Genomic DNA, 12,235 nt, shown 5'->3' with positions numbered 1-12,235 from the left:
CGCAGGCACCCGGCCGGGCAGCGGGAGGCCGCGTCCATGCAGGTCTTGAGCCTGGGTCACCTCCCGGGCAGACGCGCGGAGGGACCCGTTTGCGTCGGCGAGGACAGCAGTGGCGGGGTGGGGAGGGCCAGATCCCGGCCCAGGAGCGCGGCCGCCTGGGAGGGGGGCGCGGCTAGGCGGGGGCCGAGGAGGGGGCAGTGCTACGTGGCTTGGGGCAGGAGGAGGAGGCTGGGCGGCGTGGCCGGGGGTGGGAGACGGGCTGGTTCGGGGCGGGGCGGGCTCCGGGCTCCGGGCTCCGCGCTCCGTCCGCCCCCGCGGCCGCGCGGCGCGCCACCCCCTCCCGCCCCGCCTGTGCCGCCGCCGCGGCCGCCGGCGAAGCAACTTCGCGAGCGCCCCGGCCGGCCGGACCCCGGCTCCGCCCCCGGTCCCGCGCCAAGCCGGCTGAGGCCATGGACGCGCTGGCCTGGCTGCTTCCCCCGCTCCTGCTGCTCTGCGCGCAGCAGCACCACGGCACCAGGTGAGCGAGGCGGAGGTCCGCGCTGCGCCGGGGGTCGCCCTGGATGGGATCCCCGCGCCGGCCGAGACCGAGCTGCAGGGATAGAGCCCGGCGTGGATCCCCGGTCTTCGTCCCCCCGCGTCTCCCCTCGTGTCTCCCCCACCTCCCCCCAGGGCTTGCCCCACTCGGTCTCCCGCGGGCCCTCCTCTCCCGCCGCCCGGCCACCCGGGTGCTGTCCGCCGTCCCGGTGCTGAACCGGCGCCGAGGGCGGGACGAGGGCGTCGGGGCCGCTCCCGAGTCTCCCCGGTGCCGGGGCTCGCGTGGTGAGCTCCGATTTCTCGGCCGCAGCCGGCACTTGGCTGATCCCTGGCTGGCTGGTGCCCTTCCAGGCGCGGGCTGGGCGCTCAGCACGGCACAAGCTGCAGGCAGGCAGGAAGGAGTGGGCCTGAGAACACGGGGAGGAGGCTGCTCCCTTTCCCGGAGGAGCAGAGCTACACCGCACCCCTTTCTCAAGGGGTCTCCCTCATCCTGAACACCGAGCCTGGCCACCTTCCATGGGAGTTGTGAGGGACCCTTTTGAAAATCAACTCAGTGCAAGGGCTGCAGAAAAACAAGAGCAAAAACGGCCCCCCAGCGTTCTGGACTTCTCGGTCCACGAACTGAGGTGGAGACTTTAGAAACCGGAAAGGGAGGAACATCAGCCTGCATTTCGGCTGTAGGCACTCAGGCAGCGTGCAACACGGAGCAGTGTGTGTGTGTGTGGTCAGGGTTTCCTTGTGGGCAGGGTGAGGGCAGAGCAGGAAGGCCTGGGTCCGGCCGTAGACATGGCCATCACACCCGAGGTCGCAGGCAGTGCGGAGATGGCCCCTTCCTCGGGAGGGTTTTGCTCTCTTATGGAGCCCCATGGCCTCTGTCCTTTCTCCTCTTCCTACTTCGAGGTACCAGGAAGGGCAGAGCACTGTGGCTTGGCCGTGGACATGTGTGCAGGAGGCCCGGGATCAGCTGCTGGCCCAGGCCCACAGCCACGTTGCTGAGATTCTGAAATCCAAGCCGCTCTGAACCCCAAAGTCTTAGCTCAAGTTTGACACCAAAACTCATTTGGCAGCAAAGCCTGTCCTGCTCTGACATGAGGCTTGTTTTGCATTTATTCATCCTACTTTTGGGGCGTATTTATACATTTCCTGCTGGGAAATTCTCCAGACCCCCCTCCAAGTCCATATGTGCACCATAGCACCTTTCTAAAATCTGAAACCTTCTGAACTCCAACCCCATCTGGCTCAGGGTGTTGAGTGAGGGATGTGCCTGTTTGCCTGTTCGGGAAGGCCGGAAGGCCCCGGCCCCGGCCGAGAGGAGTGCCTCTGGGCTTTGTGAGTCAGACAGCACAGTGCTGTCCATTCGGGGCCTCTTCCATTAGCTTCTGTCCCTCCACTCCAGAAACCAGGAGGACAGCATCCTCACTTCCCTCAGTCTCATCCCTGTACGGGTGTGGGAGGACAGTGGGACTAACAGGAGGTACCTGTTCTGGCTGCCGCTGCTCAGTCCAGATCCCATGATCTTGGTGGGAAAGGCTCGGCGGGGTAAGAAGGGAGTGCGCCGTGCAGCATTTGTGGGTTGGGTCAAAGCCATGCATTCTCTGAGTCTGAGGATCTGCTCACACAGCAGGAACCCGAGCTTGCCAGCTGCACACCCGAGTGGGAGGCCCTCCCCGGGCTGCTGGCACCTTCATCTCCCTGGAGAAGCTGTGCCCGCAGCTCCTGCCTCGCCAGCTCACCGTGCGATCGTCGCAGTGTTCCTCTTTGCCTTGGTAACTGAGGTGCCAGCGTGGCTGGTGTTGCTCTAAGAGCAGAGCTGTCAGGGATCCGTGGGCCTGTGTGTGCACGGTGGAAGGATCCTTGGAGGGGGGAGTACCCCACTGCCTCGCTCAGCTACACCCACCTTCCCTTTCTGTCTCCAGGGGCACAGACAGTGACAGGGGTGGGCTCGTTTCTCAGTGGGGCCAAGAGAGCCAGGGAGACCCGATGACACCCAAAAGCAGCCCCCGGCGGAAGCTGCCAGTGTTTTCATGGTGCTTGCTTCGCCTCAGGAGTTTGAGCTTCTGTTTTGTTTGCTCTGAGGAACCCCAAGCCTAGGCCACCGCTGGGTTCCAAGGCTGTCAGATGAGTCAGAAGGTCTCTCCCAAGATGCGGGTCAGTCACCACATTCTTACCACATGCTGAGCTCCCCCCACGTGGAGAGTGTACCCCACCCATCCCGTTAACTCTGCCTGAACTGTAGGAGGAGAGTAGGGCCCTCCTGAACCCAGACTGGCATGTAGCACACCCTCCCTGGCCCTCTGGCCCTCCACATCTCTTCACAGCTGGAAAAATGACGGCACCTGTCCCAGGTGAGAGGTGACGGGGCCGGGGTGGGGGAGGGGAGTCTGTTCCCTTCTCACCCCCCAGCGATGACAAAGGCTAAGAATCTGTGGGCCCCCTCCCACTTCAAGGCGAGCTTCACAGCAGGGGGCTTCCCCAGGGCTCTGCCTGCACGCCCCTGAGTGGGTGTGGGACCAGGGTGGAGGGACGCTGTGCCAGCCTGTGCCACCACTCAGAGGCCCGGGAAGGACGATGTCTCCTGACGGCCTCGTTCCAGACAGGCCAGCCACTGCAGCAAGACGGCAGCTGGGCCAGTCCAAGAATAAAGCCTAATTCGAATCCGTCTACACCTGACCTTCAGGGTGACCTCTATTTGCATTTTTAATTGTGCTTTACTTGGGGCCAGGACTTAATTTAATTCCTTCTTATACATTGTTACCAAAGTGCCTTCCCTGTCCCCACCCTGGACCAGGCCGAGCCTGGAGGGACCGAGGTGGTCCTGCAGGTTAGATCAGGTTTGCAGGTTTTGTTAGCTGCGAACTCCTGGTTCAAACTCAACCCTCTTCAAAAGTGTAGGAAACGTTCAAGGGGCCTGGGCCCCTCCCTTGCTGCTGCTTCCCAAACCCAGGCAGCCCTCGAGGGCTTCTGGAACCCACCTGACGGGACAGTGTAAGGGGCAGGTGTCCAGGCCCCACAAACTCAGCCGCAGAGCTCGTTCCCAACCCCTCCCACCACTGCCGCTCCAGCCAGAAACCCGAGGTCCCAGGGTGTCCCCCATCTGGGCCAGGCCCCTTCCTATCTCAGGTGTGTTCGCCACTCCCCACTGTTCCATCTGGTCCAGCCCAGCATCACCCCAACCCCTGCAACGGCCCCCCAGATCATTCACTCGCTTCTTCCATAACACGTCCCGTTCGTTCACCAGAGTCATGTTCTAGGAGTCTAATGCGGCTCCTTGTTCAGGGCCCGCATCTATTCCTCAACCTGGAGGAGTTCTGACGTCCACCCCTCTCCACTCTTTGCCACGACACCTCCCGCACCCCTCCAGGCCCCACCACCAAACCCACCTCTTGCCTCTCCCCTGATCCTCACGTTCTCTGCCTTTGGGCTCTGACATCACTTTCTCAGGGAGGCTGTCCCTTCCCCCCCTCACCCCCAGCCAGAGGGGCTCCTGACCTCCCCTTTCTGTAGCTCTCATCACACTTAAAGCCACTTGCTTTGTCACCCCTCACAGACTGTGACCTCCACATGGACCTGGGCCGTGACTGTCCTGGTCATGGTGTCCTGACCCCAGAGGGGGCCTGGGGCTGCATCTCAAGGCAGGACTAGGAGAGAGGATGGAGGGTTCAGTGGGGGTGGGGGGAATCAGCATGAGAAAATGGGGGTTCAGATGGTGGAGGATCTGGAGGGTTAAGCAAGCATCTAAGAGAGGAGACACTGGAGAGGGCGGGAGTCAGGGACTAACTGCCACAGGCCTGGGGATAGGTGAGGGGCTTGCTGAGGAGGAGTTGGGGGTGCTGGAAGGGGAAGAGTGAGGCTCAGAGGAAGCATTGCCTGGCTCTGGAGGAACAGGGGGCCAAAGGGGGCCAGAGCTGGAGAGACAGGGGGCATGGGCTGCAGTGGGCCCATAGGGGTGCTGGTGAAGGGGCTGGACAGGACCTCGACTTGGCTGTACCGACGGGCACCGCGCAAGCAGGAGCCATGTACCAGAATGCAGTTGAACGGGAGACAGTTCCTGAGGGTGCAGGAGGCCAAGGGGATCCTGAGGCATGGCTGCAACCGCTGGGAGGGGACAGTGGCCAGCAGTGTGATGGGACCCTCGAGGGGACGGCAGTCCCCTCAAGGTGGCCAGAAGGGCCCAGAGTGGGGCACCTGGGCACATGGCCACGGCTGGCTTTGGGGATCTGTCTCCAGGGAGAGTGAGCCATGGCCTCAGGGTCCCAGCAGCCCCTGCATCCAGGCCCTGGCCCCCAGCTCTCCCCCATGGGCTCTGGCCAGGCTCGGGGCCCAAGGTGACCTGGAGGCCTTGTCCTGAGTTGCTTCTCTGCCCCCTGGGAATAGAAGTGATTCAAAGAATAACAAGAGGGTTATCCTTGAATGCCCTCCTCATTCCCTGCTGTCAGATTTAGGAGAAATGCCCCTCCCCCACTGGAGGCTGGGGGAAGGAGGGTTCTGAGTTTCCTGGGGCTCCTGCAACAAGTGACCACAAACTGGGGGGCTTAAAACTACAGACAGTAATTTTCTCATAATTCTGGAGGCCAGAAGCCTGAAGTTAAGGTGTGGGCAGGGCCGGTTCCCTCTGGAGGCTCTGGGGGAGAATCCGTTCCGGGCCGTTCTCAGCTTCTGGTGCGGCTGGAGTCCTTGGCGTTCGTGGGCTTGTAGACATTTCACTCCAGTCTCTGCCTCTCTTGCCACATGGCCTTCTCCCTCTGTGTCTTCTGTGTTTTTTCTTCTTATAAGGACATCAGTCGTTGGATTTAGGGCCCACTCTAATCCAGCATGACCCTGTCTTAACTAGTTACAGCTGCAAGAGCCCTATTTCCAAATAAGGTCCCATTCTGAGGTTCCGGGTAGACATGAATTCTGGGGGGACACTGTTTATCCCGGGACAGGTGAGCAGAAGGAGGTGGGCAGGTGAAGATGCTGGGAAGCCCAGCGTTTCTGGCATGTGGGGGCCACAGGGTGCCTGCCACCTGGGACACCCCCTGTGGCCCTGCCAGGGACGAACACCAGCACAGGCTGTCAGTGGGACTGGCCCCAGCTGCTCTGGGGTCAGGCTAAGCCCAGAAGCACATGGCAATTTGGCGATCTCTGGGGCCTGCCTGGGAAGGGACCGAGAGCAGGAGGCCGACTCGCAGCCTCCCCAGGGGCCCTCATCCTGGCCCTGGGTCCCGGTTTGGGACCTTACCCGATTCCCCCCCCAACCCTGCCCTCAACCTCCTGGTCACACGTCTTTTCTCCCGAGTCACCTCCTGCAGGACACCTCACCCTCTGAGGCTGAAAGGGAGACCAGGTGCCCTTGCTGAGGTCCTCCCAGGCCTATTTGATAAGGTACCCCAGGGGTGGGATGCTGGGGCAGGCCGCCCTCCAGGGGCTAGCTGTGGAGGAAGCCTGGGGGCTCGGCCCGTGCTGGGGACTCTGCCTCACCTGGGCAGCCTCCCTCGAGCCTTGGGGGGCAGGACGAAAGCTGAGCGGAGAGGCTGGTGGAAGAGGCAGAGGGGTCCCAGGCCCTGCACCTCCCAGGGCTCCCTGTTTCCCGTGTGAGTTGCTGGGACTGGCCAGGTCCAGCCTGGAGGGGCCCTTGCAGTGGTCCTCCCTGTCCACCCCGGGCGTGGGTGCCCAGGACAGAGCTCCATCCCCAGGCTCCGTCCCTGGCATCCTGCCTGTGACCACTGGGCCTGCGTTTCCAGAGCAATGAATGACATTGGGGACTACGTTGGCTCCAACCTGGAGATATCCTGGCTCCCCAACCTGGACGGTCTGATGGAGGGCTATGCCCGCAACTTCCGGCCTGGCATCGGAGGTGAGAGCGGCCGTCGGGGGCAGGGGCAGACCCCTGGATCCAGCTGTGGGTGTGAGCCCTGCTGGGCTCTGGGCGGGCTCCCCGAGGGGTGCGTCAGACCTCGAGCGCTCGCCCCCAGAGAGACAGCTAGGATGGTGGATCTTCTCAGGCCTCGTTGCAGACTTGCACCAAGACGGTCCTCCCTGCAAACCCCTGGCTGTCCTCCGCCTCCTGCCTGGCCTGGCTGAGTGGCCAGGGGTGCTGGGGCCTGGCCTCACTCGGCCCCACCGGACTCGGGTCCTGCTCTTTCCTCGTAGGCCCCCCTGTGAACGTGGCACTCGCCATCGAGGTGGCCAGCATTGACCACATCTCAGAGGTGAACATGGTAGGTGCCAGCCAGCCTCCATATCACCTCCCGGCCATGCACCCCAGGAGAGGGGCAGGCTGACGGCCAGGGCCCCTCCACCTCCCTCCGCAGGAGTACACCATGACGGTGTTTCTACACCAGAGCTGGCGGGACAGCAGGCTGTCCTACAACCACACCAACGAGACCCTGGGCCTGGACAGCCGCTTCGTCGACAAGCTCTGGCTCCCAGACACCTTCATCGTGAACGCCAAGTCTGCCTGGTTCCACGACGTGACTGTGGAGAACAAGCTCATCCGGCTGCAGCCCGATGGGGTGATCCTGTACAGCATCCGGTGAGCCCCGGCCCTGCGTGCCCGCCCCCGAGAAAACCCAGGATGCTCCGCTGAGAGCTGGGTGGAGTGTTTCTATCCTCCTGAAACCGCAGCTGCTCGTGAAATGTCAACTAGTTTTTTGGCCAACATGGTGCCTTTTGTTTTTTAAATTGGGGTGAAATTCACATAGCAGAAAATTAACCATTTTAAAGTGAACAATTCAGTGGCATTTAGCACCTTCTCAATGTTGTGCAAACATTACCTCTATCTAGTTCCGGGACATTTTCATCCCCCCAAAAGGAGACCCCATGCCCATTAAGTGGCCACTCCCCATTCCCTCCTCCCCAGCCCCTGAAGCCACCAATTTGCTTTCTGTCTCTATGGATTTGCCTATTCTGCACATTTCATATAAAATGAATCCTACACTGTGTGGTCTTTTGGGTCTGCCATCTTTCACTTGGCATAGTGTTTGTGAGCTTCATCCATGTTGTAACATTCATTAGGGTTTCATTTCTTTCTATGGCTGGGTAACCCTCCATTGCATGGATAGCCCAGTTTGTCTATCCACTCGTCCATCCATGGACACTTGGGCTGTTTCTACCTTTTGGCTATTGTGAGTCATGCCTCTATGAACATACATGTACATGTATTTGCTTGAACACGTGTTTTCTGACAAGTGCCTTGTAAAAATGGAATTAATTGCCAATATTTTAAACATCAGGAGATTTATATAAGAATCTAAATTCTCTTGGAAAATCAGAACACTTGGCAACCCAGGCCTTTTCCCGCACTGCATGGTCAGCGGGAATGACTGGAAGCTGTCCCTAGGGGCAGGCCGGTATGCTCAGGCTGGACCTGCCTTCCAGGCCCGCAACTAAGCCAAACAGTCAGGATTTTGAAGGATGAAGAAAGTGAATGAAATCTAGTTCTTGATTCCTGAAGAAACACCCACAAATATCCATAAAGTGACGAGTTTTCAGTTTCCCTCCAGATACCTGCACCTTGCCAACAAAGCCCGAGAGGCCCCGGGGCTGGCACAGGGCCATCCCCACTTGTTGGGGACAAAGGATCTGCTGGATTCCGGGAGGGTGGGCTCCCCCCTGGGGATCTCACCAGCGTGTTGTCTGGGCAGAATCACCTCCACGGTGGCCTGTGACATGGACCTGGCCAAGTACCCCATGGACGAGCAGGAGTGCATGCTGCACCTGGAGAGCTGTGAGTGCTGCCCCGGCCCCGGAGGGATGGGGCCTCTGCTCCGGGCAGGCCACGCCAGCTTCTCCAGTGGCTTTGGTGTGGGAGGGCGGGAGACTCAGACCGTGCAGGCCTACGCAGCCAGCCTGGCTCGGGGGCAGGAAGGCGCCTGGGACGGGGCATCCACGGAGGGAGAAACCTGGGCAGGAAGAGAAGAGACCAGAAGGCCTGAGCAGCCTAGCCCCCCTCCCACGGGTGAGTGCCCTGCCTGGGTCAGCCAGGCCTCAGAGTCCAGACGAGGCATGTATCTGCGTCACTGGGCCAGCCTGGCAGCCCCTGCAGGTCACTTGGCAATGGTGACTGCACTTTTGCCAGCACTTCTGGCCCTGACCACCTGCCTGAAGTGCCGGCCGTGGCCCCAGGCCTCCTTGCTCCTGTCTGGGTCTTCCTGCACCATCTCCTCTCTCTGCTGAGTCAGGTTCCCCGTGTGGGCAGGGCACTCCTGCTGGGGTCTGCCAGGGGCTGGGGGGGGGGGGGGCCGGGCTCTGCTGCCCATCTGTGGGCTCTCCTGCAGACGGCTACTCGTCCGAGGATATCACCTACTACTGGTCTGAAAACCAGGAGCAGATCCACGGGCTGGACAAGCTACAGCTGGCCCAGTTCACCATCACCAGCTACCGCTTCACCACAGAGCTGATGAACTTCAAATCGGGTAATGCGGGCTCTTGTGGCCTCTTCCTGTGAGCCTGGCTTGTGGGTTTCTAGAGCTTTTAACTGAGCCACTAGCAGGCTCTGAGGCCCCCGATGCTGCTGCTGGAAAACCGCTGATGGGCACAGGCTGGGCCCGACCAAGGGACTCGGTATATGCCATGGTGCAGACATGGGTCAGGTTTTCTTCATCTTATTCCTCGGTCATTCGTTGCTTCCCGGGGGCTAGCAGCAGCCTGAGGGTGTGGGGGGCTTCCTGAGGGCTGCCATGGGTCCTGGCCCCTCTTGCCCTTTCCCTACTCCTGCTGCCTGGTCATCTGAGCCAGTAAGCCCAGCCTGCTCTTTCCTTGAGCTTGGCTGTGTACTGAGGAGGGCTAGGAGAGAAGGAGGGAGCTGACCCACTGCTGGGAGGGTCCCTCTGGGCCAGCGCAGCAACGTTGGAATCTTTCTCATCTCTTTCCGCTGGATGACCCTGTGCAGGGCCAGCCTCTCTTGTAAGACCAGGCCCAGGGCAGGGGGCACTCCTGACCCATCAGGCTGTGTGGGAGAGGTGGGGAAGGCAGGGGTAGAGGATCTTCCTTCCTTCTGAGGCTTGCAGTGGCCCCCAGTGTCCGCCAAGCCCTCCTCTCCCCCCGAGTGCCGTGGTGTGTGGCGGGTCTGGTGGGACCATGCTGGGTCCTAATGGGGCGGCCCCCCTGCAGCTGGCCAGTTCCCCCGGCTCAGCCTGCATTTCCACCTTCGGAGGAACCGGGGCGTCTACATCATCCAGTCCTACATGCCCTCCATCCTCCTGGTCGCCATGTCCTGGGTCTCCTTCTGGATCAGTCAGGCCGCGGTGCCCGCCAGGGTGTCTCTAGGTACGGGGCCCTGGCCTCTTCTCCAAGGGAGCTGGTGGAAGGGCAGGAGCCTGGGAACAGGACCCCGACCCCATGAGTCATGAGCCCAGGCCTTGCCCTCCAGCTCCTCAGGCCAGCTGTCCTGGGGCCATGGCCTGCCAGGCCAGGCCTGGTCAGAGGACCCTGACCTGCACCCGGGCTGGAGTGGGGTGAGGGTGGTGAGGTGGCAGGGGCTCCAGCGATGTCGCCACCATCCCATCAGGCATCACCACGGTGCTGACCATGACCACACTGATGGTCAGTGCCCGCTCCTCCCTCCCGCGGGCATCGGCCATCAAGGCGCTGGATGTGTACTTCTGGATCTGCTACGTCTTTGTGTTTGCCGCGCTGGTGGAGTACGCCTTCGCCCACTTCAGTGCCGACCACCGGAGGAAGCAAAAGGCCAAGGTCAAGGTCAAAGAGCAGAGGGCAGAGGTGAGGCTGGCAGGACCGGGTCGTTCGTGGTCAGGACCAAGGGCAGCGACCCACACCCTACACACGCCTGGCACAGGGAGGGGCAGCCACTTTTCCTGGGTCCAGCCTGGCACCCTCGGCCGACTGCCCTGGGGACGTCACTTGCAGCCTGGGCTCCAGGAGAGCAGGCCGATCCTCAGCCCCTGCCTGCTGTGGGTCAGGGCGGTGCTCGCTGAGGGACGGTGCTGCTGGCCTGGGTGGGGTCCTCGTTGTCCAGGAAGGCTGACCACTCAGCCCTGCCTCCTCCTCCTCCTCCTCCCTGGGCAGATGGACGTGAAGAATGCCATCGTGCTCTTCTCCCTCTCGGCTGCTGGCGTCACCCAGGAGCTGGCCGTGTCCCGCCGGCATTGCCGCACGGCTGGGAACCTCATGGGCTCCTACAGGTCAGTGGAGGTGGAGACCGGGGAGACCAAGAAGCACGGGGGGCCCCTCTCAGGGGGTCAGGGGAGCCTCCGTGCGCTCTTCAAGCCCATCGACGCAGACACCATCGACATCTACGCCCGTGCCGTGTTCCCTGCGGCCTTTGCTGCTGTCAACGTCATCTACTGGGCGGCATACACCATGTGAGGCCGGATGGCGGGCTGCGCTTGTCCTGTTGCCCAGAACCTCCTGGGAGCAGGGACCCTCAGATGGATCTGCCTGCTCCATGTCTCAAAGTGGGGACGACTACGGACCACATAAAACAAGAGGAAAACCTTGGCCCCCCAAAGCCTCTCGCTGTGTCCCCACCCTCCTGGACACCACCTGGGGCTCTCCCACACACCTATCCTGCAGACACCCCCGTCCAGCTCCTCCTTCCCAGCGGTAGAGCCCGCCTGACCCCGAGGCTGAGCCAGGTGGGAGCAGGGCCCTCAAGGGGCTATGCATTTGACTCAGAAATGGTCCTGCTTCTAGGACTTTGCTCTGTGGGATAGGGACCAGGGAGCAGGAGGAGGCCAGGTGTGGACGGTGCTCATTGTCTTGGTGAAATGGTGAAGAAGGACGTTCGTGGGCCTTTGGTCCCAGCATGAAATAAAACAAAGCCTTTGGCTGCCGGTTCCATTCTCTGTCGCTGCAGCTGGGCCATGGCCTCCCCTCCCCCTGCCTGGAGCTGCACCCTGGCTGCCTGGAGAGCTCTCCTCCAGCCGCAGGCACCATGGGCTTGGGACAGAGGGACTTGGAGACAGAAACTTGGGACAGAGCAGCTGAGGGGCTGCGTCCTGGAGGCTGAGCCGTGTGGCCACGTCCGGGGGCATCAGTAGGAGGGGCAGAGGTGTAGGGATCCTGGAAGGGCTTGAGGAGTCACAACCCCCTACTCCCCCCGTCTCTTGGTCCCACGGCCAGGGTGCCACTACAGTGCCTTCTTGGACGTGGTGATGGAACAACGGAGTCCACCAAGTAGCCATATACACCCAGCCCCTTCCCACCTCGGCTGCCACCACAGACGTGAGGTGAGAGGTCACAGCTTGATGACCCCTGGCAATTGGAGATCTGACAGGCAGCTCTGAATAAGGGGGTCCAGATTTTCCATGGCACCAAAGCAGAGCAGGTCATTACACTCGGAAGAAGCAGAGCTGCAATTAGAGGAGTAGCTGTGTGGGCTCTGCTCTCTGCTGAGGGTCGGGAGTCCTGATTCCCACAGGCAAGGTCGGCCAGGTCCAGTCCCCTGCTGTGGTCAGGGTGGCAGCCAGGCCATGGCCTCACTGGCTGCGTGAGGCCCCTCTCAGGGTGCCCCCACTTTAAGCCACCTTGAGGGGAGCATGACAGTGACTCTGTGTGAATCAGAAAGGGCGCCCTGCTGGGCCATCTGCCTCAACCTGTCTGGGGGTCTGCAGTGGCCCCAGGCCATGGCAGCAAGATGCTGGAGGACACTCACCCATGGGCAAGGCTTGGCTGGCAGTGACCACTGAAGTCCAGGTGTTCCAGCCCAGGAGTGCAGGGCCCAGCTGTTTCCCAAAGGACCAGGCCATGTCTGAGGTCA

General features: G+C 61.6%; 1 protein-coding gene across 2 annotated transcripts; it reads left to right on the top strand.

Moving 5' to 3' along the window:
- Window positions 1–327: 327 nt before the first annotated feature.
- Window positions 328–11,316, top strand: GABRD (gamma-aminobutyric acid type A receptor subunit delta). Of its 2 annotated transcripts, XM_004425500.3 has the most exons (9): window positions 328–517; window positions 6,258–6,370; window positions 6,667–6,734; window positions 6,828–7,048; window positions 8,160–8,242; window positions 8,793–8,930; window positions 9,628–9,783; window positions 10,025–10,236; window positions 10,543–11,316. In XM_004425500.3, exons 1-9 carry the CDS (start codon window positions 450–452, stop codon window positions 10,840–10,842), a joined length of 1,359 nt encoding a protein of 452 aa, XP_004425557.1. In that variant the 5' UTR covers window positions 328–449; the 3' UTR covers window positions 10,843–11,316. The 2 variants fall into 2 exon arrangements, with proteins under 2 accessions (XP_004425557.1, XP_087301954.1); XM_087445828.1 differs by lacking the exon at window positions 9,628–9,783 and having other exon boundaries at window positions 400–517.
- Window positions 11,317–12,235: the final 919 nt, after the last annotated feature.

Source organism: Ceratotherium simum, chromosome 22 (assembly GCF_057802395.1).
Source record: "Ceratotherium simum simum isolate JZ-2026a chromosome 22, ASM5780239v1, whole genome shotgun sequence".
Lineage (NCBI taxonomy): Eukaryota > Metazoa > Chordata > Mammalia > Perissodactyla > Rhinocerotidae > Ceratotherium > Ceratotherium simum.
The sequence above is the reverse complement of the archived record's forward strand: the minus strand, read 5'-3'. Positions and strand labels throughout refer to the sequence as shown.